The sequence below is a fragment of the Agelaius phoeniceus genome, chromosome 24 (genome assembly GCF_051311805.1).
Source record: "Agelaius phoeniceus isolate bAgePho1 chromosome 24, bAgePho1.hap1, whole genome shotgun sequence".
Taxonomy (NCBI): Eukaryota; Metazoa; Chordata; class Aves; order Passeriformes; family Icteridae; genus Agelaius; species Agelaius phoeniceus.
The window spans coordinates 7225503-7250896 of record NC_135288.1 but is presented as its reverse complement, the minus strand read 5'-3'; the positions used below and the strand labels follow the sequence as shown (position 1 = coordinate 7250896).

Here is a 25394-nt window from a genome sequence, read left to right as displayed (position 1 = left end):
AGGGTGTGGCTGCAGGATGGTAGAACTCATGTTTGTGCTGAGCTCACCCTACTCACCCCGAGTTGATTTCTGTGTCTGGGTTTGTGCTAATACCTTGACTTGCTAACCAGGTGTCTTTGACCTGCCTGTGTGCATTTGAGGTGTGATGTAATTACTTTAAAGGTAGCAGTATGGTTTTAATTTCTTCCTCATGGTAGATCCATTTCAGTTAAACTGTAAGCTTTCTTATAGTTCAGTTGCTGCTGTTGGATGGTAAACCACATAAAAGTCCTGCTCCAAAATCAGTTTTCGCAGTAGGGCCTTAGTTAATTTGTTGAATGCTGCTACTTGCTGGACTGGGTTGGATTTGATTCCCTGGTACATAGATTTAAATTACAGATCAGCATGTTTCAGAATGCCAGGCTAAGTACCACTGCTGTTCCTCTCTTGGCTGTTTCTGGAATCCCTTGTTCCTGCAGGAGGGAGAAACAAAGACACACGGCTTTGAGACCACAGCTTTAAAGTCATTAGCTTAGAAATGTAATATTTATTATTCAGTCATGTCTAAACATTCCACTTTAGACATCATTTTTATTTGGTCTCAAAAGTTCTTTTTCAATTTTCAGGTTGTAAATGTGTCGTATTTATGATACCAGAATAACTTGTAGTAGTGTAACAAAGCATGTTAGTATGGTCCTGGTTTTACTAACGTGGAGTTGCCTTTTGTCTGCACGTTTAGAGAAGGTGATTTTTGACAGACCTAAAAAGAAAAGCTGCCATTTACTTCTTCTTCTGGCTTAAAAAATCTGATGGCCTTTTCCATTTTTGTTGTGGTAGTTTACACGACAACCCTTTCTCCCTCCTCCTCCTTGCTGTTTCTGATGTGTCTGAGGACAGTAGTGATGAAGAAAATGAAGACGATGATTTTTCTTGTGTCCAGTTTGGGTCCAGGTATTGAAGAAAGAGAATGTAACCTGCATGTTTGGTTGTTTAGGAACTAACAGCCTGTGTAGGGTCAAGTGATATTCAGAGTAATTTGGGGAACAGCTGAAGAGCCAAGGCTGTGACTTGGCTGGCTTGTTAATGAGTGCAGTCAGTCAGCTCTCCTTTGGAGACATGACAAGGGAAATGCTCATCACACAGTCTTCTAGGCCTAATGAATGTGGTTCTGAGGTGTTTGAGTGGAGCTTCTCTTGGGCTGTATGAGTAGAAGGAACAGTATTCGCCCATGGCTGTAATTTTAAAGCCCTGGTACACCATGTGCATGTTTTGCTTTGAAAAAACTGGAAAATGAGGACAAGGGTTAGTATGCACCTTCCAAGTGCACCTTAATATGCACCATCTCCTCTTTTCTACTTCAGTCTGATTTCAAGAGAATGAACTTGATAACACATCTGTAGGAGGGCTTTGTGTATGTGGAATTTAGGATTATTTTCCCCACTGTTCTGTTTAGTTTTTATCCTGTTGTTGACTCAATCCAAATGTTGGATTGAGTTGCCAAGCTTTGGGTGGGATTTCTGCTGTGCTTCTGAGGTTTAGTGTGTTTATTGTGTCCTGGCATTTTGCAGACAGCAGTAAGTTGTTAGAACATAAACACAGTGGCTGTACAACTATGCAACAACTGGCACACTGAAAACACCAAGGCATTCAATGTGTGTGCAGGGTGCATGAGCTTGGTGTTAGAATAGTTGGAGTTATTGCTGCAGTGAAGTCTTTAGCAGAATGACTGTAGATCTAGTAGGTTTTCATAGAAATTTATGTTCTTAAAAGAGTATTATTTAAGCTGGATGTGAGAATTCAAGAGGTTTAAAAAAGAGACCATTAAAAAAACCCCATGTGCATGGTTTTGTGGTTACTGAGCACTGTTTCAATAGAGCTGTGTTTTACATGGGTTAGTTTTAATTGAATAACTGAAAACATCTCTCTGCAAACAGACATTGCTGCTATTAGAATGTTGTGTTTCTTAAGCATCTGGTAGCTCAGCATGTGAACAGTAATAACCTTTCCTGGATTTATTGGTTGGACTGTAAAATTTGCACAATAGATTTGTATGGCTCAATTATAGAAATTTTACAGTATAAAGGAAATTCCAGTTCTGACAGTTGATAGTTTAAAATACATTTTTAAAAGCATTTAAGGAAACCAGTACTCTTATTTTCCAGTTTAAGATCTGGGGCTTATAAATTGGTCTTCATTCAAATCTATCCTGACTGTTCACAGACTTTTCTTTGAGAATTGCAGCAGACCATCCAAGTAATTGCTGGTTTTTAGATTTCATTTATATGAAGTGAATATATCATGTCTCTAGTCTCTTCTGTAAAATGAGGATATTATTTTTAATTAGCTTTGTCAAGCTGTTATGTAGAGAAGACTTTTGTTGAGATAACAAGTCTGAGATTGAGAGTCGTGGGTCTGTTCTCACTTTTGTATTCAATTTCTCTCATCTCAAGGATGGTTTTGGTTTTGTGGGTTTAGTTTTTGTGTTTACAATTCAGTGTTTTCTTTTCCCCACTGAGGCTGTGCTACTCAATGAAATGATGCATTTTACTGAACTGCAGTGAACTGAGTTGAAATGAAATGATCTTGAGTGAGGGAGTGTCAAAGGCAGCAGCAGCAGCTTGGATGTATTGCCCAGGTCTCTTCTCAGCAGAGGGAGGCTCCTGCCTCCTGTGGTTTGGTGGTGTGAACAGATTTTGACATTTCTGCCTTTCTCAGCAGTGGCATTGAAGGGCTGTGGTGTCCTGAGTGTCAGGTGCCACTCAGAGGCTGTTTGTTTTCTTTGCTGCATTGTGAGACCAGGATTTACTGATTCCCATCAGAGTTATGCACTTTGTGGCTGCCTTTCAGGCACTTATTTAATAAGGCATTTACAGCTCTGAGCTTCCAGGCCTAGACAAGCTGTTACATGGAGAGCTCTCCACAGATCACAGGAATGACCTGAATTATCACAGAAATTACCCAAACCTCTGAGCCCCGTGTGTGGTGCCATGGAGTGTTCAGAGCACTGGCAGAGGAGTGTTCATGAATTGTTTGACTGTGCACAAGTGAAGAACTCTACTGAATGCTTTGTTTCTGCTTTCTGTGTGTTTTAAAGTGTGGGAGGCTCTGGCAGCTCGAGTGTTTCCGATTCCTGCAGCGACCACTTCACCATTGAAAACTGTAAGGAGACAGAGATGCTGAACTACCTCATTGAGTGTTTTGACAGGGTTGGAATAGAGGAGAGAAAAGCACCAAAGGTATGTTTCAGTTGAGTGAGGTTGTGTCAGTGCTATCACAAACACTCCTCTGACTCTTTAGTGGAGAAAGTTGGTGGGAATAATATTCTTGATGGCTTTGTTGTAGAAATAGATTTATTGAATTTATTGGGGCCCTTTGACTCCTGTTAATTCATCAGATTTGAGTGATGCATATATTTTATATCTCTTAAATAAGCACTCTTAGGAATCATCCTTCCCCTTGGATCTACTACATTTTATCCATGTTTATTTCATGTAAAATGTTTTTGTGACACTGGCTCCCTGTCAGTGTTCTGTATTCTACTCTAAGCTTTTGCTTCTGGGGAAAAAACAACCAACCAACACTTTTTATATATAATCTGGAAGGTTTTAACTGGAGTAGTTTTAATCTTAGTGTGCATATTACATTTATACTGCACAAATAAATTCATGCTCTTTCCTGTGTGTTCTGTATTTCATTTCTGATTTGTATTAAAATAAAGTTATTTTTATCAGATGTGTAGCCAGCCAACAGTTAGCCAGTTACTGAGCAACATCAGATCCCAATGCATTTCACACGCTGCTTTGGTGCTACAGGGATCCTTAACTCAACCAAGGTAAATCCAGCTGATGTTAATCATGAGTTACAGTCCCAGGGTCCTTTTCTCCTTCTGAGGGTTGGATAAGAAAACTAAGATCAGTTGTTGCAGCAGGAGAATGATGTGCCAGAGGAACAGTTTGTTGCTTTACAAGGGATGAGTTGGTGGGGAGTAGTTTGAGTGCTTTCTAACTGCAGTTGGGTGAAATCAGCCATGGTGATGGGAGCAGTTCAAATGGGGATCAGGAACTGAGAAGAAAAGAGACCCTTCTTTCAGAATGCTTGGAAGCAGTTAAAAGTGGTGTTAAAAGTAATGACTGCATTAATTCAGAAAATACTGAGGTTAGGTTTTATTTTAATCTGGAAAAACCCATGTAAAAAAAATGTTGTTCCTTCACCAATTGAGCTTAACAAAGAGGTTTTTTTATTAGAAGGAGTAGAAGGAGCAACCAATTACTACAGAGAAGCTGCTGTTTTCTTCCAGCCTCGTTAACTGAAGTGTGATGTTGGCAGCAGCATCTGTTAGAGAATAACCTTTCCCCAAGTAACTTGAGCAGACAAGATTAGGTACTTCTGAAAGGAATAGGTGGATCCAGACATTGCTGATGTGCTTGCAGACACATCCTTGCATGTGACTGCTCTGACGTTTTTGCAAATACTACTGCAGATAATCAGTAGATTTTATTGTTTTTTAATACAAATCAAGGTCATTGCAGCAGCAGTCTCTGCTGGTACCATATATGCTGTGTAGGAATCTCCCATTTGGCTTCATTCAAGAATTGGTGAGAACAACTTACCAGGATGAAGAGGTGTTCAAACAGGTAAGGCATCGGTCAGAAATGGCTCTAGCACATGGTGTTATCATTTGCAGTACCCAAGAGAGTGGATTTCCAGACATCCACTCAGTGTCTTGTAGTCTCTACCCATTACCTCTAGGACTAGTAGCTTGTTAAAGCAATTGGAGTTTGGTTTTGTTCTTTTTTAACTCATTTAGCATTTTGTGAAAAAGGCTGACTTTCAGTATTTGCTGGTTCTAAGTATTAAAAGTGTATTTGCTAATAAGCAGCAACACTAACAGGAGTGGGCTACTTGGAATGTGCAGGCATATAGTAGGAGATTGATTTTGGTTTTCATTCTTTTGTGTGCAATTCCTGGAAATGTAGGTGTTAAGACAGCAATCTTCAGTAGTCTTACTCAGACTTATGGTGTTTTCCATCTTGCAATCTTTACCCTTCTTTGCATCTTTAATAATTTGTGTGTAAGGTGCCAAGAGCACTTTACAAATCCTAGTCCAGTAATTCTTCATATTTACAGAGAAAATGACTGAGAAACATGAGAGGGTCTGTTCTGTGTGTCAGAGTAGCTCACTGAGATGAAAAATAATTAAGATACAAAACTAGCAAACTTCTAGCCTGTATAGTGTAAAGCAGATCTGTAGGGCTGTAGTTGTCTCTAATTAGCACTCCCCTAGTATGGTTTGATTTGGCTCTAAAGGGGCCTCTGAAATGGTGTTTGACCCTTCCAGTTTTGCAAAGAATGACATTAGATAATTTTTATGTGTAGTGCAAGTAACTGTTAATAATTTATGTTTCTGTCTGGACTCCTGTTAGTAGAGGTTCATGTAGAGAACAAAAAGCAGATGTGAAAGTGTTAGAGGTCCTGTCCTGGAGAAGAGAAGCATTCCTGGGGTTGAAGCACATGTTTTAATAACATTTTTTTGTCTCTTCATAGGAGCAACACAATATACTTTAAATTCAGTGGGACTCCTGTTGTTGTTGTTGCAAAATTACTATGGGTTTATTTTGTGAGGGTGTAGTTGTCAGAACAGTGTGATTGGGACTTACTAAATGGGTATAATTACTTCTGATTAATAAGTTCCTGTCAAGTCACTTCCTCTTTCCTAACAACCCTTGACTGCTGCTTATTATCTTTACCCACTTACACATCATGCAAAATTAGAGCTGTATTATTGCCCCATGTGTACAGACAAATAAATTGTTCCCCATTTGGGCAATAGGGACACCTGGACAGAACCCCTGCTCTCATTTGTGTCTACAACACACAGGGAACTTGCTTGCAGAGATTATGCAGGGAACTCAATGGAGCAGCTCCCCCTTGCTTAGACTACAGCAAACAAGTTGGGGTTTAGCTTTGAATACTCTCTGAAGCCTTTGGGCTTAACTGATACAAATCAAAACAAAACAAAGTTAGTTTTTGTTTTGTGTAAGTTGCACTATTTGAAGAATGAACAGGCATTTCATGCTTTGTATGGCAGTAATCTGATTGTTTCCTGTTCTTGAGTAAAGTGATTTACTTGTGTTTTTACAGATCTTTATTCCCATCTTACAAGGCCTGGCTGTGGCTTCCAAAGAGTGCTCCCTCGATAGTGACAATTTCAAATATCCCCTTATGGTAAGGACTGGCCATTTCTAGAAGCAGTTTCTTTATGTTCACTGATAACATGCAGATTCTAAGCAAGGTAACACTTCAACATTTTGGGGTTTCTTTTTGGTTAGTGGATTGCTATTAAACTCTGTCAGAAGATTGATGGGGCATGAGAGTGTAAAGAACATGAAAGATTCAGTAGAGTGCAAGGCCAGTAATGTCTTAAGCTTAATGAAGACTGCTTGTATAGTGGACTCTCAAATGTTTGTGTGTATTTGTATAAAATTACCAAACATATGGATGTCATCATGCACAGTACTGTGGAGGGTTATAAAATCCCAATAAACTTCTCTCAATTTAAGTCTGGGGAATAACACCCAATATCCATACCACTCTATGTTTAGACTCAACTTTTATATGTGAGGAAATTCAAATAGGTTGCATTAAACCCCAAATTATTTGAATTGGAATCTATCTACTGAGAAAAATATCTTAATATTCCCTGACTGAAAAGCTGAGGGAGTTATTTTAAGTCTTTTTAGAATTCCTACTTTAGTCCTAGGTCTGCTTCCCTCCTACTGTTTTTATTGACAAAACAAACCAGTCTTTTGCAAAGTGTGTTTGGCCACCAAGGAGCAAGTTCAATTCTTGGTAAATTGAGCCTTGTCATCTCTACACCTTTGGATCCTTTTAGGATCTTCAGTGTATGACACCAAAAAAGGCTGTTAAATCTCAGGTTTAATTTGTACTTATGGTAATCAGCTGGACTAGGCTGCTGCAAATCAAACTGACTGAGTAACTCTGTTACTTGGCAAAAACATTAATTTTTCTGGTTTTGTGCTTTCCTGCTTTTTTTGTTTGTTGGCTGGAAAGAAGGACTACTTGAAAATGAGTCTGTGTTTTCCTTATCTCTAGTTGGCACAGTGTGCAACACAAGGATGTAATAGTAGTCACTGACTGTAGTGCAATTGAGGACTGAGAACATGGAACCCAGGACAAGTGGGACAGCCAGCAGGATCTTTGTGCTTCCAGAAATCTCTGTTATGTCTGCTTGCTTCTTTCTGTGCTGCAGTTGAAAGTGAGCTGGAGATCTTGGATAGGATTCTTTGTTCCTGGGTTCTGTGTTCATTTGACGTTTTTCCACTCTGATTCAGAAGACAAAGGCCTTGGTGTATGGATTAAACAATTGCTCTATTTATTATTGTTACTGGTTTTAATGGGGCAGGTCAGGAGTCCAGCACAGGCATTGTCGTGTTCTGAGCAAACAACAATTTGCACAGCTAATCTTGGAAATAAGTGCAATAATTTGTTATCCTGTGAGACATGTTGGCTCTTTTGAGACAGCTTGGAGCAGATGTAAAAGCTAAAATGGGAGCAGGGTGTGCTTTAGTTCTCTTTGGACATCTTCACTGTGGTTGTGAAGCTTTTCCACTGATCAAGTGAGAAAGCCTCTGCTCTTTCAGCACTCTGTCATAGTAAGCTTGTTTGTTGCAGACAGGTCACTTAAGAATTACTCAAAAAAGTAATTTTTACTGGGATTTCTTTATAGGCACTATGTGAACTCTGTGAAATCAAGTTTGGGAAAACGCACCCCATGTGCAGTTTGGTGAGTGTCTCCAGTTTGAGTTTTTTCTAGTTAAAAGAACCATTTCACTTCTTTTGGTGGTGGTGTACAGTCCCTGTTGATAATGCTCTCCAGAACTCTAAGACAGAGCTACTGGAGCCTCTCATGCAAAACAATAGTTTAAATTAAGCTGGTAGAGGAGTCTTTTACCCTGAGAATTTATTAAAACTGGGACAAACACGAGTTGCTTGGATTGCTGGAATACTGAGGAGATGGTTCCATTTTGCCATCAGCATGACTGAGTGTTGGAGGTTGGAGGGTGTGTGGCAGACACGGGAAGGTGACAAAGCAGGATGGCTGACATGGCAGCTTTGAAGAACTTGCTGTTTCTCCTATTTTTAGGTTGTCTCTTTGCCCTTGTGGTTGCCTAAATCTTTAAGCCCAGGTGCAGGAAGAGAACTGCAAAGACTTTCCTACCTTGGAGCCTTCTTCAGTCTGTCTGTCTTTGCTGAGGATGATGTAAGTGTCACAGAAGGATGTTGGCATGGTGGGGTTCTTTTGTTGGGAGGGGTTTTTTACTTACCCAGAACATTTCAATACCTTTGCCAATATTCATCTCCCTTTCAGAACAAAGTAGTTGAAAAGTACTTCTCAGGGCCTGCCATTACTCTTGAGAACACCCGGGTTGTTAGCCAGTCTTTGCAACATTACCTGGAACTAGCAAGGGTAAGTATTCTTATTCCTTTAAAAAAAAAGCATAATATGTGGGTTTTTTCGGTCTTGACATAAATGAAGAATGTAATCTAAAAAAATTAGCTTCTGTCTTAAACCACAAACCTTTCAGGACATGGCTGAAATGAATTGGGGAAAAATTAGAGTGCTAGGAATATTTCTCTAAGGCTGTATGCCAATTCAGAAAATATCAGCTCAGTTAGTCACGAGTTACAGATCATGTTAAAGGTTGAGTAAGTACATACTGTGTTAGTAGTGTGTTGCACTACTCTTGTATTTCCATCTTTGGTTTAACTAATGTCATGACTAACATATGCATATAAAGGTGGTGATAAGACTGTAACAGAAGTTTTACTGAATTTTGTATAACATAAAAATACAGACAAACAGCAGGCAGGACTGTGATGCTGAGAGGTGTTTGTTTGCAATTGCAGCAAGAGCTGTTCAAGATCCTGCACAGTGTCCTGCTCAACGGGGACACCCGGGAGGCAGCTCTCAGCTACATGGCAGCTGTGGTCAATGCCAACATGAAAAAGGCCCAAATGCAGGTAAATAAAGGGAAATGCTCTTCTTGTGATTCATCCAGCCACGAATAGCACTAGATGGCTCATGCAGTGGTGGTCTGGAATGGAGGACAAAAGAATTTTGAGTGCCTGCTACCACAGGCAAGAAGCCCTGTCTTCTTTGTTTCAATACATTTTCTATTTCTGAAATGAATCTGTTTTACCTATTCTAACAGTTTATTTCCTCTCTTAGAACTGAGATGTCACTTCATTAACAGGGCTTCTGTAGTACATGTTCAAAGCTTTGTACTTGCCCTGTCCCATTTCTGAGGGCATCGTTCCAATTCACTGTGTTTGCCACTCTGCTTTCCCAGCTGCTAAAGTGCTGGGCTTTGTGTGGTGTCTGTAAAAGGAGCAGCACAGACCTGGCATGGCCTGGCTCCAGTGAAACCACAGGGATGGGATTTTGGCATTGGACATCCCCCTGTGCTTCTCAGCTCACGTCCTCAGCCCTTTTCTTTCTCACCCCACAGACCGACGATCGCTTGGTGTCCACAGACGGCTTCATGCTCAACTTCCTCTGGGTACTGCAGCAGCTGAGTACGAAGATAAAGCTGGAAACGGTTGATCCCATGTACATATTCCATCCCAGGTGTCGAATCGAGCTTCCCACAGATGAGACAAGAGTGAAAGCAACGATGGAGGAGGTTGCAGCCTGGATTGCTGAACTTTGTTAGTACTCTTACTGAGATATATGGGGGTACATGGAAGTACTTGATTCCCTTTTCCTAAATCCCTTTTCTTGATGCTTTTCCTCGTTTGCTTTTCCTCGTCTGCTTTTCCTTGTTTTAAAGTAAGTTGAATCCGAGGTCTCACCCTAGACAAGGCAGTTAATTTTTTAATTTGTTCTCTTGTACTGTTTTTGTTTTTCAGACAGGGACCCGTCTCTGTTTTCTGAGCCGAAATTCCCAACGGAATGTTTCTTCCTCACCCTGCACGCGCACCACCTGTCCATCCTGCCCAGCTGCCGCCGCTACATCCGCAGGCTGCGAGCCATCAGGGAGCTCAACAGGTGGGACTGGGCTGGGGCAGGAATGGATAAACTGCAGGAAATTACAGTAACAGGCGAGGTGAAACTGTGCTGAGTGCAGACCCCCTCGGCTTTCTGGTACTCTGCTGCTTTTGGCCCTTGGGCATTCTGGGGTACGTTGAGGGACTGTGGCTTGAATCAGAAATTCAGATAACAGCGAGATGGAGGGTGTTGGTTACACGAGGCAGCTCCAGTTGGTGAGAAGACCATGCTATTTAAAAGATAATTCTCTTCAGAACATTTTAGGATTCATGACACTGCTTACCACTGTTCATTATAACCAATCTGTGGTGTGGTTGGCAGGGTGTGGGCATCAGTGCCTCAGGCTCTCTGGCAGAGCTGGAGGAGTGTGTGTGAGGTTCTGTGTCTGATAATCAGGTCACTGTGCAGGTGACTTGTGATTTCAGAAATAAGACACTGTGAGTTGTGCCTCAGCTGTTTTGAACATCCCTGAAGACATTTAGCTTTTTCCCCTCAACTTCTGAGACAGGAGAATTTGTCATACTCTCAGGACAGGGGGAAAGAAGCCTTCAGCAGTGAACTCTTAATATTGTTCTCAACATGTAATTCAGCATATGGTTTACTGTTTTAAAAATGATAAATACATTATGGTGTTAAAATGAAGATACTCCTGTTTTCCATTTCTCTTGGCATAAACTCAAATACACTTTTACAGTTGCTAAACCTTGAAGAATAGTCTGTTAAAATTAGAACAGATTTTGTATCATCAGTATTTTCCATTGTTTATAATTGCACTCACTGCAATTTGGTAAATGTTCCTTGGCAGTAATGCCATGAGTTCGTTACAGGATTTTTGGACTGCATTTGAAATGATTTCATTTTTAAAGCATATGCAGGCCAAGAACCTGGGAAGCAGCAGAGAGCAGAGCAGGAAGAGTCAGTATATGTTAAAGGAAAAAGTATTTTCCTATAAACAGCCTGTGGATTACTTGTAAAAAAGCCATATGCTGGCTTGAAAAAGGAATTGCTGCTTTTTCCTTATTTAGAATTGTTTCACAGGAGTTGCTGATGCAGCAGTCCCCATCCAACGGTGCAGAGGGAAGAGCTCTTGGCTTTCCTGACAGCAGTAGGAGCTCAGGCTTCAGCCTTTTCCATGAATTGCATAGCTGCTTGCAACACTGGAAACATCTTTAGATCTTGTTAGTAAAGAAATTACACATTACATATTTGTCTGCTGTAGGCATAGATTGATGTGGAAGATAATTTGTGTTTAGAGAAGGGATGAAAAGGAACTGTATTCCTGCAGTTCAGTGTATGAGTTTTGTTCTAATCAGCTGCACTTCCTGAAAAGGACTAAGATATGTGAATACATAGATTTTTTTTTAATGCAAATGGTGTATGTAATGTACATTTAAGTTCTCTTTTCTGTGGAGCAGCATAAAGAATGGGTAAGGAAGGGGAGGAATATCAACCCCCTTGGCCTTCTGGTCCTTACACCAACAGGGAGATAATGGACTCCTCACATACTGACCTCCCCTTCAAGCCTGGGCTTTCTTGGGAGTGGGGCATGAGAAGTGTAGAACAAAACTCAAAAGAAATCATTTGCAATAGTAGAAAGGGGGAAGATACACAGGATATAGACCTGCAACTTTCTTGTTTCTAACAAGACTTTCTGCTGGGCACCTCTTTCTTCCTTAGCTGATTTTGTCTTCCAGTTTCCTTTTTGATACCAGAAGATGAATGAACTCTGTCTCATCAATGGAACCATCTTTTCCTTGTGTTAAGGTTTAATTTTCATGGCTGTTGGAGCTAGTGTATGTGGTGCCTCTGAGTTGTGGCTGTGCAGGTGTTCAGTCTGCACTTACAAAAGCAACTTATTTCTCTTGCTATGATGATAGATAATTTCTTTGAGAATGATTAGCTTTTTTTCCCCACTTCTCTGTACTTCCTTGGTTTTTAGCAGATAAGTCAGTGAAATGCCTTGTGCTGGCAGCACATTTCCCCTCTGTCATGATAACCAATTCCTGCATCTGCTTTTCAGGACTGTTGAAGATTTGAAAAACAACGAAAGTCAGTGGAAGGATTCTCCTCTGGCCACCAGGCATCGAGAGATGCTCAAACGGTGCAAGACACAGCTCAAGGTTTGTAAGTGATTCAGTTCTCAGCCAAACCCTTCTGTGGCCTCTGTGTGTTGACTTTGTGTCCCAGTGTTTATGTACAACTTCTCTCTTATGCTGCTTGAGAATGGTGGGTTTGAACCTCTGACCCCTGGGAGTGCTGCCCTGGATGGTGGCCATGACAGAATATAACCTCAGTGGTGAATTTGAGATTCAAAGGAACACCAATAAGAAAATTCTGTATATTTTAATTGGAAAGAGACCAAGTAAAGGGACTGGGCTTTGTTCAGGAGTAGCTGTGTGTGCACAGTCCATGCACAAGTAGGGACTCTCAAGTCACTGATCTCCCACAGAATTCCTGCAAAGATGAGTAAGCTGGGTTGCTCTGTTTTTTGTAGGCCTGTTCTTCTTAGATCTTCCCCAAAGAAATTGGCACAAATTTTTTGAGCTGTAGCACCAAAATGCTTTAATCACACATTTTCCCACTTTGATACATTTGTTACTTCTTTCATTGTTCTGATAAAGCTCGTGAAAGGCACATCTGTCCCTGCAACTCTAAATTGTATTTTACTTGCTGTGTTGGGGCCCTATTTTCTTGAAATAAGAGTGTATTGTAAGAAGAGACCACTGTATAATTGTTGTGATTTACAGATATATTGATTATCTTGAAGAGGCTTCACATTCCTTTATGCTGTCTTGCCCTGGATTAACTTTTGTGTGCATGTTCTGCAGAAACTGGTGAGGTGTAAGGCTTGTGCAGATGCTGGTTTGCTGGATGAAAACTTCCTCAGGAGGTGCCTGAATTTCTATGGCATGGTGATTCAGCTGATGCTTCGCATTCTTGACCCTGCCTATCCCAAGTGAGTGTCAGGTTTATCTGTGCAAGTTGGACCAAAGATATTTCAGACCCTGTTGGATTGCTCACTGAATTTAGCAGTTCTAGCATTAGTTTTACTTACAATGTCTGCATTGTTATGCATTGGTGACATGCATCCTTGCATGGAATATTTCTGTTATTCAGAGTTTAATGTTCACTTGGGTTTGGGGGCCCCCTCAGGTGTGTTTGGTACCCTTCAAGTACTGACATGGAGCTCTGTAAAGTCAGGCTCTGATTCTTCTAAAGGGCTCCCCTGGAAGGATTCCATAAGTGAGCACATGACACTTTCTGCTTAACCCTGCTGGTTTACTGTCCTGTTTGTTGTCTCTTCTGTTTTACAGCATAAAATTGCCTTTAACTCCTGAGGTTCCGAAAGTATTTGCATCATTGCCAGAGTTTTACGTGGAAGATGTTGCTGAATTTTTATTTTTTATTGTACAGTAAGTAAAGTTATCTTTGAAGGAAACTTGTACTACCACTTGTCCTTTTAGCAGGGGGCAAAAGCAGTTTTCTAACTATCTGCAGGTAATGTTCTGGTTGTTAACAGCAGCCATAAGGTTATGGCATGGCAGCATTGCTGCAGCTATAATGCATAGATGGCTCCACAGTCCCTTCTAAACCAGATTTGTCTTGGAAGAAAGTTGAAGATTTTTTGGTTCTCTCCCCAGGAATTTTCTTTATGGTTTTCGGTGTGACCTTTTGATTTTTTGATATGTTAAATCATCACTAGAATAATATTTTTTAAAGCCATATCTTAGAAGTAGAACATCAGAGTTGGGGTTTTTAATTTAGTTTTCCTGTTCCCAGATATGCTCCTCAGGTGCTGTATGAGCCCTGTACTCAGGACATAGTGATGTTCCTCGTTGTGATGCTGTGCAACCAGAACTACATCCGAAATCCTTATCTAGTAGCCAAGCTGGTGGAAGTGATGTTCATGACAAATCCAGCTGTTCAGCCCCGCACACAGAAGTTCTTTGAAATGATTGAGAATCACCCTCTCTCCACTAAATTGTTAGTCCCCTCCTTGATGAAGTTTTACACAGGTAAGTGCTTTGTCTGTAGCTTGCTGAGTGCACAATAGTGTTCTAAGCCCAAAGGCTCTGTCAGCTGTTGTAACTGTTTGAAAAAACCCAAACAAACCAAAACAAAAACCCCCCAAACCCCCAATAGATCTTGAGTCGTGTGAAGATGAGGCTGTATGCTCAGGAATTGGGGGAAGTAGCACTAGATGGAACCCTGAGAATTCCAGTCCTGTCACAAGCTTGTTGTGCACTGACAAGTCCAGCAGTGTGAATTGATGTGACAATTGCTATTCTGGTCTTTAGATTCCAAAATTATAAAGCTTTTTCTTTGCTTTGCTTCTGAAGGAATGTTGGGATTTTAAAACTCCTCGTTGTAGTTTTGCTAGTCCTGTAGATTTGGATGTTTCAGAAGAGTTTTTGCACCCATAACAAAAACAAGTATTTTTGTAAGGTACCCAGAGTTTTCTTAGTGAGATTTTAGACTGTGAGATGAAGAGCAGAGTTGATAGAGCAGAATGTTTTGGTTTCTGGGGGTTTTTCTTTGAAATGAGGTTGGGTCTAGATTAGAAAATGGATGGTGCTGCTTCTTCTAATGGGAATTAAGATGGAGACTTCTGACAGGAATTGAATTCACCCCTTAATGTTTCCCTGGGTGCTTGAAGCTCATCACATTGGAGGCAGTAGGGAGAGGTGTGTTGCCAGTGAATCCTGGTGGGAAAGTTTTGGGGCCTGTTGTCTTTTCCAGATGTGGAACATACCGGAGCCACTAGCGAGTTCTATGACAAGTTTACAATCCGCTACCACATCAGCACCATTTTCAAAAGCCTCTGGCAGAATATAGCTCACCATGGTACATTTATGGAAGAGTTCAAGTGAGTAAGAGGTGGTGTGAGGCAGCTTCCTGCAGTGCAGGCTGCTCAGGCAGGGGCCTGAGGAGTTGCTGCCATTGGGTGATGCTGCTTTCCGTGGTATTTTACACAATCAGCTTGGCTTGGGGAACAGGATCCTTGTTGGAAATGTACAGTGCAGGAGTGTTGTTGCTGGGCTTGCAGTCTGCTCTGCACACCCCCTGCTCTGCTGTGATATCTGTGTTTCCATGTTTTCAGCTCTGGGAAGCAGTTTGTTCGCTACATCAACATGCTGATAAATGACACAACTTTCTTGCTGGATGAGAGTCTGGAGTCTCTAAAACGTATCCATGAAGTGCAAGAGGAGATGAAGAATAAAGAGCAATGGGACCTGCTGCCCAGGGTGAACAGAGCTGTTTTTCAAAGTGCCCTTTACTTATTTTTAATTCTTCAATACAAGACCATTAAAAAAACCTTTTTCTAAGGGGCAGCACCAAAGCGCTGCTTGTGAGGAGCAGTTCTCAAAGCTTTTCCTTGCTGCCACTATGGCCATGCTCACTCTGGATGACATTCTGCAAAAATACCATCACTCTGCCTAGTTATGTTGTGGCTGGCAAAGAGAGTGATGTGAAGTAGAAATAGTATGAAGTTTCAAATTACTGTGCACTTAATTCTAAGTGGAGAAACTGAGACTTTAACCTTCCTGAAGGAGGTTTGGGAAGATGCTCGCCAGTTGAATTGACTTCAAGGAATAGAAGCTTTTACTCTGTTAATGCATTGGTCCTTGGTAGATTTGATGCAGACAGTTATAGTCCTGTACCTCAGAGCTTGGCCTGATTAAACAGTAATTGTGTGTTTTGACCCACCAATGTCAGGTATTTCTATTTTAAGGTTATTGATTTAAAAAAAGAAAAAGTACAAAAGGAAAAGCTATAAAAATCTTGTTTGTTAAACATATTCTGGTTTGCTCTTTGGAAGCCTTTCTTCCTGTTTGTGCTTACCAGCAAGGTAAAGCCATTACTGTAGTTACAAAATGAGCTGGTACATCATCTACAGATTGTTCCACTGGGGAGTATTTATTATTTATAATGGTGCATAAATTAGAGGGAATTAGAGAGAGCTTCATTTGACTCTCAGATCCCAAGCTGGTTTTGAAGTATTGGCATTTGGATGGAAGGGAAGCATAACCCAGTTCTGCAGCTGTGAGGAGCAGTTAGAGGATGTAAACAAACTCAATAACCAGAGGGGCTTGTTATGCTGTTTGCATTCATTCTTTAGTGTTGCAGAATTCTGGAAAATTGATGCAGACATTAGTACTAGGTAATAAAAGTGAGCAGCTGTACCTTAGACTGAAAGATGCCCCACATCTGTATTGGAATTACTGTCTTCCTTTCGTGTAGATGCCCTTGGCACTGTGGCTGTCAGGTTTTGCTGGGTTAGGAGATGCCATGGCCGTGTTTGTTTTGCAGGATCAGCAGCAGGCCCGGCAGTCGCAGCTGGCTCAGGATGAGCGCGTGTCCCGTTCATATCTTGCCCTGGCAACAGAAACTGTTGATATGTTCCATATCCTTACCAAGCAGGTCCAAAAGCCTTTTCTCAGACCTGTAAGTCCTGCTCAGATTTAAGTTGGTTCCCTGCTTCTCTAACATCTCTGGATAATAACCTGGGAATGTTTGGTAGCACTTAGGCTCTATTCTCCTCCCCTTTCTTCAGCTCATTAAAATCTAATTGCTGTTGATGTTATTTGATGTTGAGAGCATTACCTGAGTCACTGAGATGGTGTGATCCTTCCAGACAGAAACTGTTTGCATGACATTTTTTAATGGCAAACATGCATAAAGAACAGGCACTTCCTGCAAGCCTACCAAATGAAAATTTTATTAGTTAATAATTCCTGATCTTGCTGTGTGCAGCTCTAGTGATAACCTTCTCTGTCACTGCTTTCACACTGTGATCTGTGTTTTACTTCACGTTCACAGGAACTTGGACCACGACTGGCTGCTATGTTGAACTTTAACTTACAGCAACTGTGTGGCCCCAAGTGCCGTGACCTGAAAGTTGAAAACCCAGAGAAATACGGGTTTGAACCAAAGAAGCTGTTGGACCAACTGACTGACATTTATCTGCAGCTGGATTGTGCTCGCTTTGCTAAGGCAATTGCTGATGATCAGGTGAGCTCCAGAAGGGTGAAGGAGAAGGGCAAAAGCTCTGTGGACAAACAGGACTTTGCAGAACATTCTAGAAGTGTTTCATCTTGCTTGTGTGCTGCCAGACAGTTTGTCTTACATCCCTGCAGTTTGTTTTCTTTCAGCAGATCATCTCTGTTCATATTCTGTCTGCTCTTTGTAGATGGGTGTTCCCAGTGCTTTGCAAACCTGTAAACATATATAAATATCCATGGCATAGGAAATTTCCTGAGTGTGATGTGCTTATTGCCAATAGCCTCATTGTAAATTAGCAGAAATATTTTGTCCCTTTGCAAGTGGGAGAACTGAGGCAGAGTTTTGTCTCCCTCCCCTTTCCTCATCGAAACAGGCAGAGCTGGGACCAGGTGCCTCCCTCAACAAATGAAAGTTCATTCACTAGTTAACAGTTTCCAAATTGTATTCCCTCTGAAATCACTTTATTAAATGGCCCTGTAATAAACTGACAAAGCACAGCATGTATGGGACAATTAACAGCACCTTTGAACTCATGGTAATACTGGGAGCAAGATAAGCTATTGCAGCTCTGTGTCCTTGTAAAGTTGTCAAACTACTGAGTCACATCTGTCCATGCCCGTGTCTTATAATGCAAACTTTTCAAAGTATAGAGGGCAAGAAACGTTCTTGAGACAGCAGCTACTCGAGGTTCTAGAGGAAGCTGGCTAACAGCATGTGAAGCTGTTTGCATGCCTGGTGAAGCAGCAGTTTTGGGGTAGCTCAAGATTGTTTTTCTGTAGTTAAATTTAAGTTCTGATAATTCCAGATAATACCAATAACACATCTGAAACAAACCTTATGTGTTTGCATGTGTATAATGAATATTTTTATGCTGTTCAGTATATATATCATATATATATGATGTTTTCCATCATGCATCCATGCCAGCCACAGCAAATGCACAGACTGACTTAGGGATTCAAAAGAAAGAAGCCTGCGGGTGTGAGAACTGGAAAAAAGCTTCATTAACAAAGTGGCCCTTCATCAAAAGGGAGTGGGGGGAGTGACCAGTCTCTTGGAAACTGTCAGTGACAGGAAAGAAGCACCAAGGAAATGTGCGGTTGGTTAATGGCTGCTGGTATTGGGAGAGAAAACAAAACAAACAAAAAGTTGCTTGATCATGGTGGGATCTCTCTAAAGCATTTTGAGAAATGTCCCATTTGCAAATCCCGGCACGCAGGAGAGGGAATCTGCAAACGTTTCTGGAGCCCTGGGCACGTTGCCACCGCTCTGCTCCCTGTGAGTTTGGGTGGGCACTGTTTGTGCTGCCTGCTGAGTGGCACTGCCTGCTGCAGGGGGCTGCTGTGTTGAACGCTTGAAAAATCCCAAGGGAAATAGAAATCTGTGAGACTTAGTGTGTTTTGTTTTGTCATATAATTCAACCTTGCACTGGAAAGTACATAACACTTTGTATTAAAGGGATTATGTCAAAACATGACATTGTGAACTTGAAAGAAAATGGTGTCTCTGTAGAACACAGGCAGCTACAAAAGTCCTTCTCTAACTTTCTTTTTCACGTGAAAGTAATGCTTGCTTCAGTTGCATTTGGTCTCTCTGGATAGTCCTGCTGCACTGGGTGGCAAATTTCCAGCATTCACTCTCTCTGAGCTGTCTTACTATTTTTGCAACATCGTGGGGTCGGTTTTTCGTTAGTTCTTGTTTGGATTGGGAGAAACAATCACTCCTTTCCCAGTACTGCCTTGCATATTATCAGAGAAGGTAAGAAGTTCATTTTATGCTGTATTTTCAGCCAAGACTTGTGAGAACAAGAATACAGACCAGGAGAATGGCAAGACAGATGTTTTTATCTCAAAACAGTTCTAATAGTTATAGTCAGCCTCTTTGAGCATCTTCCTCATTTTCTTTAGGTGATGTTGCCCTTTTTTTTTTGGTCCTTAATAGTTCTACAGTGGTGATGACTGGTAAAAAAAACTGTAAGTCTTCCCCAATGTTGACATTTTGGTGCTAGATGAATGCTACCTACATCCTATTTGCTTTGATGTAAGGTTGAGGTTTCATTGATCCTTTCTTCTGCCATTTTAAAAATGCATTAAACATCTTTACTATTTTTATGGCATGTAAGGACACTACGACTCAGCAAAGTTGTCTTTTTATGCTTTGCCTGTAGAGGTCCTACAGTAAAGAGCTCTTTGAGGAGGTTATCTCCAAGATGAGGAAGGCTGGCATCAAGTCTACCATAGCAATAGAGAAATTCAAACTGCTGGCAGAGAAAGTGGAGGAAATTGTTGCCAAGAATGCCCGTGCAGAGATTGATTACAGCGATGCTCCGGATGAATTCAGAGGCAAGTGGAGTCTTCTAACTCTGCCTGTCTAGGACATAGGGATTTTGTTTGTTGCACTGATTCCATATGTTAATAGAAGCTATATATTGTTTATGAAGCCTTGCATCTTGCTGTATTTCAATGATGTAGTTAAGTAAATACAGAGCTAAGAGTTTGTTTAGGTTTCCCTGGGATTGTCCTGTCCAGTCCTTGCCATGCTTTGCTAACATGTGCTTGAAAAGAGCACTCCCCCCAGCTGAAAATAGGGTGACAGTAGGGAAAGCTTAGGTCAGAAAGGGGAGAGTGCTGTGAAGATTTATGTCCATTTAACCATTTTCTGTAACTTCAGCAGTGTCCTGGGGACCCTGAGCACTGGTTTTGCACTGTGGGTTGAGGGGCAGATAACGTTTGTAGCTGTTTGCTCCCTTTGATGAGGAGACCCTTGTGCCCTCAGATCCCCTGATGGACACTCTGATGACCGACCCCGTGAGGCTGCCCTCAGGAACGATCATGGACAGGTCAATCATCCTGAGGCACCTGCTCAACTCCTCCACTGACCCCTTCAACCGTCAGACGCTGACGGAGAATATGCTGGAACCAGGTACTGTGGGACAGCTGGGCCTGCATGGGGCTGGGGGCAGCCACCCGTGGGCAGCTCTGGACTTGCATAGCACACTGCTGAGGCCTCCCCAGAGGTAACAGTTCTTTCATCTCAACTTGCACAGAAAAGTTCATTCCCTCTGCTTTCCCTTTTTCTGGAGGGAAATAACACTCACACTCTTGCTTTCTTAACTACTGGGCTGAAAAACATTATGGTGTATAAAGGGGGAATGGCTGTTGGCCATGAGGGACTTTCTTACAGTACTATTACCAAGTAATTTAATCATTCTTTTTTCTCTTTTTTTTTTTACCTTACTAGTGCCAGAACTTAAAGAGCAAATCCAAGCCTGGATGAGAGACAAGCAGAATGACCATTGAAATTCCCTTGCAGTGCAGGCCACCACCAATGGGCAGAGCAGGGTGTGGGCTGTTCTGGCAGGAGTGGAGCAGCCACACCTGGGAGCTGTTGATGGATTGGCACGGCCCCAGCACTGACTTCAGTAATGACCACAGGAGCATGTGGATGAGGAGAAAAGCAGCTTCATTCTTGTACATATATTTAAATGATAACGATGGTCAATAACATGGAGGACAAGCTAGGAAGTTACTTATGTTACAAAACTGTCCTCCAATATGTCACATTTTGGAGTTTTTACAGCTGAATTATTTTAGCAAAGACGAATGGATCAGGGCAGCATCCCTTCAACCTTGTTTTTTACCACCAGATATCCGTTAATTTGATTGTGGTTAGAACCTTGGACATTTTGCTGCTAAAGTAACTTTTTTCTCTTTCCCTTCCTTTCTTTCTGTTCCACCCATCAACCTGCACTGCTGTCTTTTTCTTCTGTAATGCAAAAAAATACAAACCCTGTGAAAATCAAAATCATTCCCCTGCCCTTAAAAGAACATATTTTGTGCGATAACTGTGCCTGCAACAAAGTGTTCATCTTGGGATCGTATTTTTATATTACACATATTTGCCTATTTGATTTTTAATTGGTGTTAGACACAAGGATAATTTCAAAAAAGCGAAGACTTCACACATGGATTTTAATTTCCTTTCCTTGAGATGTCCCTTTCCTTTATGTTGATCAAGATGCTCTGGTACTTGTGAAAAGCCTTGAGATAGAAATATGTTAAAACAGCTGCCGTGAATGAGATGCTTGGGAATACCAGGATTTCAGTGACTTTAAAAAAATAAAATACATTCTTTCAATGCTGCAGATCAATGCTAACTGACAGTTCTGAGCCATTGGAGCTTGTCCACAGAGAGCAGATACTTTTATCTTTGGAGGCTGCAGTTTGGGGCAGGGGTCATTTTTTATGTTGCTACCAATTTGTATCCATGGCTTGGCCTTACCAAAGCAGAAAGGGTGCAGGAAATGTAGAATTACGTTTTTAAAAAAAAATAAAAATTCACAAACATTTTTATATTACTGCCCCCTGCATATGATACTTGAATTTCCTTTTTAAAAAGGATTTGAAACCACAGTGTTTTAAAATTAAGTTGGAAAAAAAAAGGTTCTTTTTCTTTTATTTGTTTTTCGCCATGTCTTCTGTTCAATTCCTGACTCTCTTGAACTACAATAAATGATACACACTCGCACAGAATGTTTCCTTGGTCCTTCTTGTGTCAGTGAAAATATAAAAATTCCAAATGATTGGGTGTCTTTGTTCAGGTTTGCTGATAGTCATTTAGGATCTGTAGGTAACTTAGTAAATTATGTGGGAAATTTCTGCACACACAGATCTCAGTAATCCTTTAAACTCAGGAATGTTCCCAAGCAGGTGCCACTGAGCACCCATTCATAGCTCCATGACAGCTGCTGACAGCTCCAGGGGAATTGGGGTGAGTTTGTACAGAATCCAGCATTGACCTTTTAGGTGTGCAAGTAACTCTGTATTACAAAAGTGAAGGTACAGCTGTGGCTGTATTTTTTGTTTGTGGGTTTTTAGTGGTGCTTCCTCTTAGAGCATGAACTCGAATTTCTTCTCTGCCAGGATGGGAGAAGGTTCCAAAGCTTCTGTGTCGACTGCTGCAACAGAGAAGCTTTTTTGTTGGTTTTCTAGTTATAACCTTCACAAATTCAAATCCCCCTCTTCTTTCCTCTTCAGTAAATCACAGATCAAGGCCTGCTCTGCTTTCACCCCCTGGCAGCCAGACCCAGCACAGATTCTGATGTGTTACAGGTTGTGCTGAGCTGTGTGTTTGCTTCTTTAGTGAAGGGGCAATTTCCTTCTATATAAAGAAAACTCTTACATGTTCAACTGTCCCCTTATTATTGAGGAATTTTGCATGAATCTCTAGGACCAGCCCAGAGTTTATACTTCTTTTTGATGAAGGACAACTGTTCAGTAGTGAATATGTGTTTTTACTGGAGGATGATTAAACTATGGCTTCACATTATGGGTTCTTTTCTGCAATAGTACCATATATTGCCTCTATTGACAGATGATAAAATGAAAATTTTATAGTTTTGGATTTTGCCAGGAGGAAACAGAAATATTTACGTTTGTTGTGGGATGTTTTAATCAACACAATGCCCTTCAGAATCTGAATTTATATTTATTCTGCCATTGTGTCAGACTCTGACCCGAGGAATATAAATAGCAAAGTGCATTACTGAAATGTTTTGTCTAATTATGGCATACATCTATCATTTGAAAACATGTCAATGCAGATATTGCACAAGACACAAAGGCTTGACATAAGTGGCCAAAACAATTTTATCTGGGCAACGAGTATCAAGTGTTTCAGAGGTGTGAGCTCAGACAAGTGTTCTCCCGAATTCTGCATTTATGAGCAGAATAATGAAATGTATTTTAATACAAGCTGCTGCAGTGCCATTCTATTGTGTCTGGACACAAAAGTGAATCAAACCCTTGTTTTTCAGTGGGTAGTGGACATTTGAGTGACTGAAAAGCAAAGCTGAAACTGAATTAAAAATCAGTTTCCCACAAAAGCATATGGGTTGTGTGACAATTCTTAGTTTAGTTAATTAAATGCTACCTGCAGGTTTTGGCGATTTCTTTTCCCCTCACTAATGTCATTTACCTTTTTCAATCCAACTGACCTCACTGCAATAGAGTTCATAAACTGTCAGGGGAGGGATTTATATTTGACACGTCCACGTGTGTGCAGAATGTAAATGTCTCTGAGCTGGGAATGGTTTACCCCACCAACAGCAAACTCATACTGCCGTTATAAAGTGGCCTTTCCTTGGAATTTATCGTGAATCACTGCTCACTCCTTGTCCTCCAGAAACTAGAGAAGTTCCTGGGGCAAGCGCTGCTGCTGTAGCAATTCAGGACAATTGATTCTATTGTATCACAATTTATACTTATGTAATGGCCCAGTTGACATCTGGCAATGAGGGCAGCTGAGCTGGTAATACTAGGATGGCAGTGAGGAGCACTGCAGCAGTGTCACCCTGTGCCCCTGTGCCCTGCCTTCAGACCAGGATGGCAGCCAGGAGCACTCCAGCACTGTCACCCTGTGCCCCAGTGTCACCGTGTGTCCCTGTGCCCTGCCTTCAGACCAGGATGGCAGCCAGGAGCACTGCAGCACAGTGAGCACAGTGTCACTGTGTGCCCCTGTGCCCCAGTGTCACCGTGTGTCCCTGTGCCCTGCCTTCAATGCAGGCCTCCAGGCCTCCCTGCTTCAGGGCCGAGCCTCAGTCACTGGAGTCATTTCCACTGCACCAATAAATGCAAGAAATGGCTGCATTCATTGCCCTGTTTTCCATCTTGGCGTGCTCTGGCTGTTTGTAGCCGATTGTTTCAGGGCTCTGTGACCAAGGGAAGCGTTCAGGCTCCGGGTGAGCACTCCCCAAACTTGGGCATTGGGCTGGGGCAGGAGCTGCTGTTCCCAGGGACACTGCACAAACTGTGCTCAAGTCAAATTAATCACGGTGTCTATTGCCGTGGGGGTTACAGCACACACACAGTGTCTGGGCAGTTTGCAGGAGAATTTGAAACTGGTTTGAGGGTTTTTTTGAGGTGTTCTTGCCCTTTCCATTTTCAGAGAACGGCTGACCTAATTCTCCATAGATCTAGGTAGGAGTTAGCACAGTTACCCCACCCTAAAACCACCATTAAATTATCTGTCCCATCAATAGGAAGTATTCCAAGTTCAGATAATGGTATTTTCTAGGACACAGGAAAGCCTTATTTTTGATTTGTTGTTTCTGTGGCAATATTTCCCTAAGCCTCCTGTTCAGCCATGTATTGTTGGTCTCCTGCATCCGTTGCCATAACTGCAGATGAGACTGGTGAGGGGATACAGTCACTTTTCACCAAAGTAAAAAAATAACTCCTTCTGCCAAAGATCTGATCCTTAAGGGGAACAGAAGGGACAGAGCTGAGGTTAACATAGCTAATAGCCAGGAGGCTGTGAACAGAAATAAACCCTGTTCTGAAACTAGAAATCTCAGGTCCTGAATGTTCTCTTGAACGTCTTAAATCCAATTTGTATATGATGGTGTATGAAACATATGTAATTAAGGCATTTCATGTAAAGTGATTTCCTTTAAGGTGCTTATAAGCTTAAACATGAGCCAGTTTCTAACAGCAGGAATTCCCAAATTACTAATGATAAGGAGGAACTTAAAGCTGAACTATTGCCACAAAAATAAAATTTTCCTATGAGAATATGCATGAAATTATTAAAAGCATGAGAGTTAATACAGCATCATTGACTAAATTTAATCATTTGCCTAAAAATACATTATGAGGTCTAAAAATATGACTCGGGCTGCTCAAGAAACGTTTTGAAGGGAGGATTACTAATCCCTCCCCTCTGAGCATCGCCCTTAGGCCCAGTTTAGGATGCAAATCCCACTGAATCACAGGGAGTCGGGAGCTGGGGAATTCGCTACCTCAGACACCGCGTTCCCACAGCGAGATTTTATCCCGTTTTCCCGCACACCCGCGGTGTCCCAGCCGGTTTTATCCCGTTTTCCCGCACACCCGCGGTGTCCCAGCCGGTTTTATCTCGCTTGCCCACACAGCCCGCAGACCCCGCGCTCGGGGCTCACCGCCCCTCACGGCCCGGGCCGCGCACGGACACAGCGCGGCGGGCGGTGCTGCGGCCCCGTTCCCGATAGGCTCCGAGGGCGCAGACGTGATTTGCATTTTGGGTTCTTATTGGCTGGAGCTGGCGAGGGGCCGCCTTCCCGCGCCCCCTCTGCGCGGCGGAGGGCTCGGTTCGGAGGGCGGTGCCGCTGCGGCCGGGGCACCGCCAGGCGGCGCTGGCGGCTGTGATTGACAGGGCGGGGGCGGGCGCTCGCGGGCTCCGAGGCGCGCCATTGGCGGGCCGTGCCGAGAGGGCGGGGCGGCGCGCGGCGATTGGCGGAGCGGGGCGCTCCCCCCGCGCTCTGGGCGCTCCCCCCGCGCTCCGGCAGTGCGGGAGCGGCGCTGGG

At 42.1% G+C, this 25394-nt stretch overlaps 1 protein-coding gene across 3 annotated transcripts in view; it reads left to right on the top strand.

The window, feature by feature from the left end:
- The window catches only part of UBE4B (ubiquitination factor E4B), a 33573-nt gene extending 11988 nt beyond the window's left edge, over positions 1-21585 (top strand). For 2 of the 3 annotated variants that reach the window (XM_054647654.2, XM_054647659.2), the window contains 21 exons: positions 3074-3215; positions 3711-3811; positions 4499-4613; positions 6121-6204; positions 7727-7783; positions 8144-8260; positions 8369-8467; positions 8908-9021; positions 9510-9708; positions 9910-10048; positions 12069-12168; positions 12877-13004; positions 13363-13461; positions 13829-14064; positions 14789-14915; positions 15150-15294; positions 16361-16495; positions 16871-17062; positions 19221-19395; positions 19829-19975; positions 20294-21585. In XM_054647654.2, the coding sequence (XP_054503629.1) occupies positions 3074-3215; positions 3711-3811; positions 4499-4613; positions 6121-6204; positions 7727-7783; positions 8144-8260; positions 8369-8467; positions 8908-9021; positions 9510-9708; positions 9910-10048; positions 12069-12168; positions 12877-13004; positions 13363-13461; positions 13829-14064; positions 14789-14915; positions 15150-15294; positions 16361-16495; positions 16871-17062; positions 19221-19395; positions 19829-19975; positions 20294-20352 (2710 nt within the window). In that variant the 3' untranslated portion in view covers positions 20353-21585. Of the gene's footprint in view, positions 1-816; positions 931-3073; positions 3216-3710; positions 3812-4498; positions 4614-6120; positions 6205-7726; positions 7784-8143; positions 8261-8368; positions 8468-8907; positions 9022-9509; positions 9709-9909; positions 10049-12068; positions 12169-12876; positions 13005-13362; positions 13462-13828; positions 14065-14788; positions 14916-15149; positions 15295-16360; positions 16496-16870; positions 17063-19220; positions 19396-19828; positions 19976-20293 lie in introns of all 3 variants that reach the window. The other variant, XM_077190124.1, reaches the window with a different exon arrangement.
- Positions 21586-25394: the final 3809 nt, after the last annotated feature.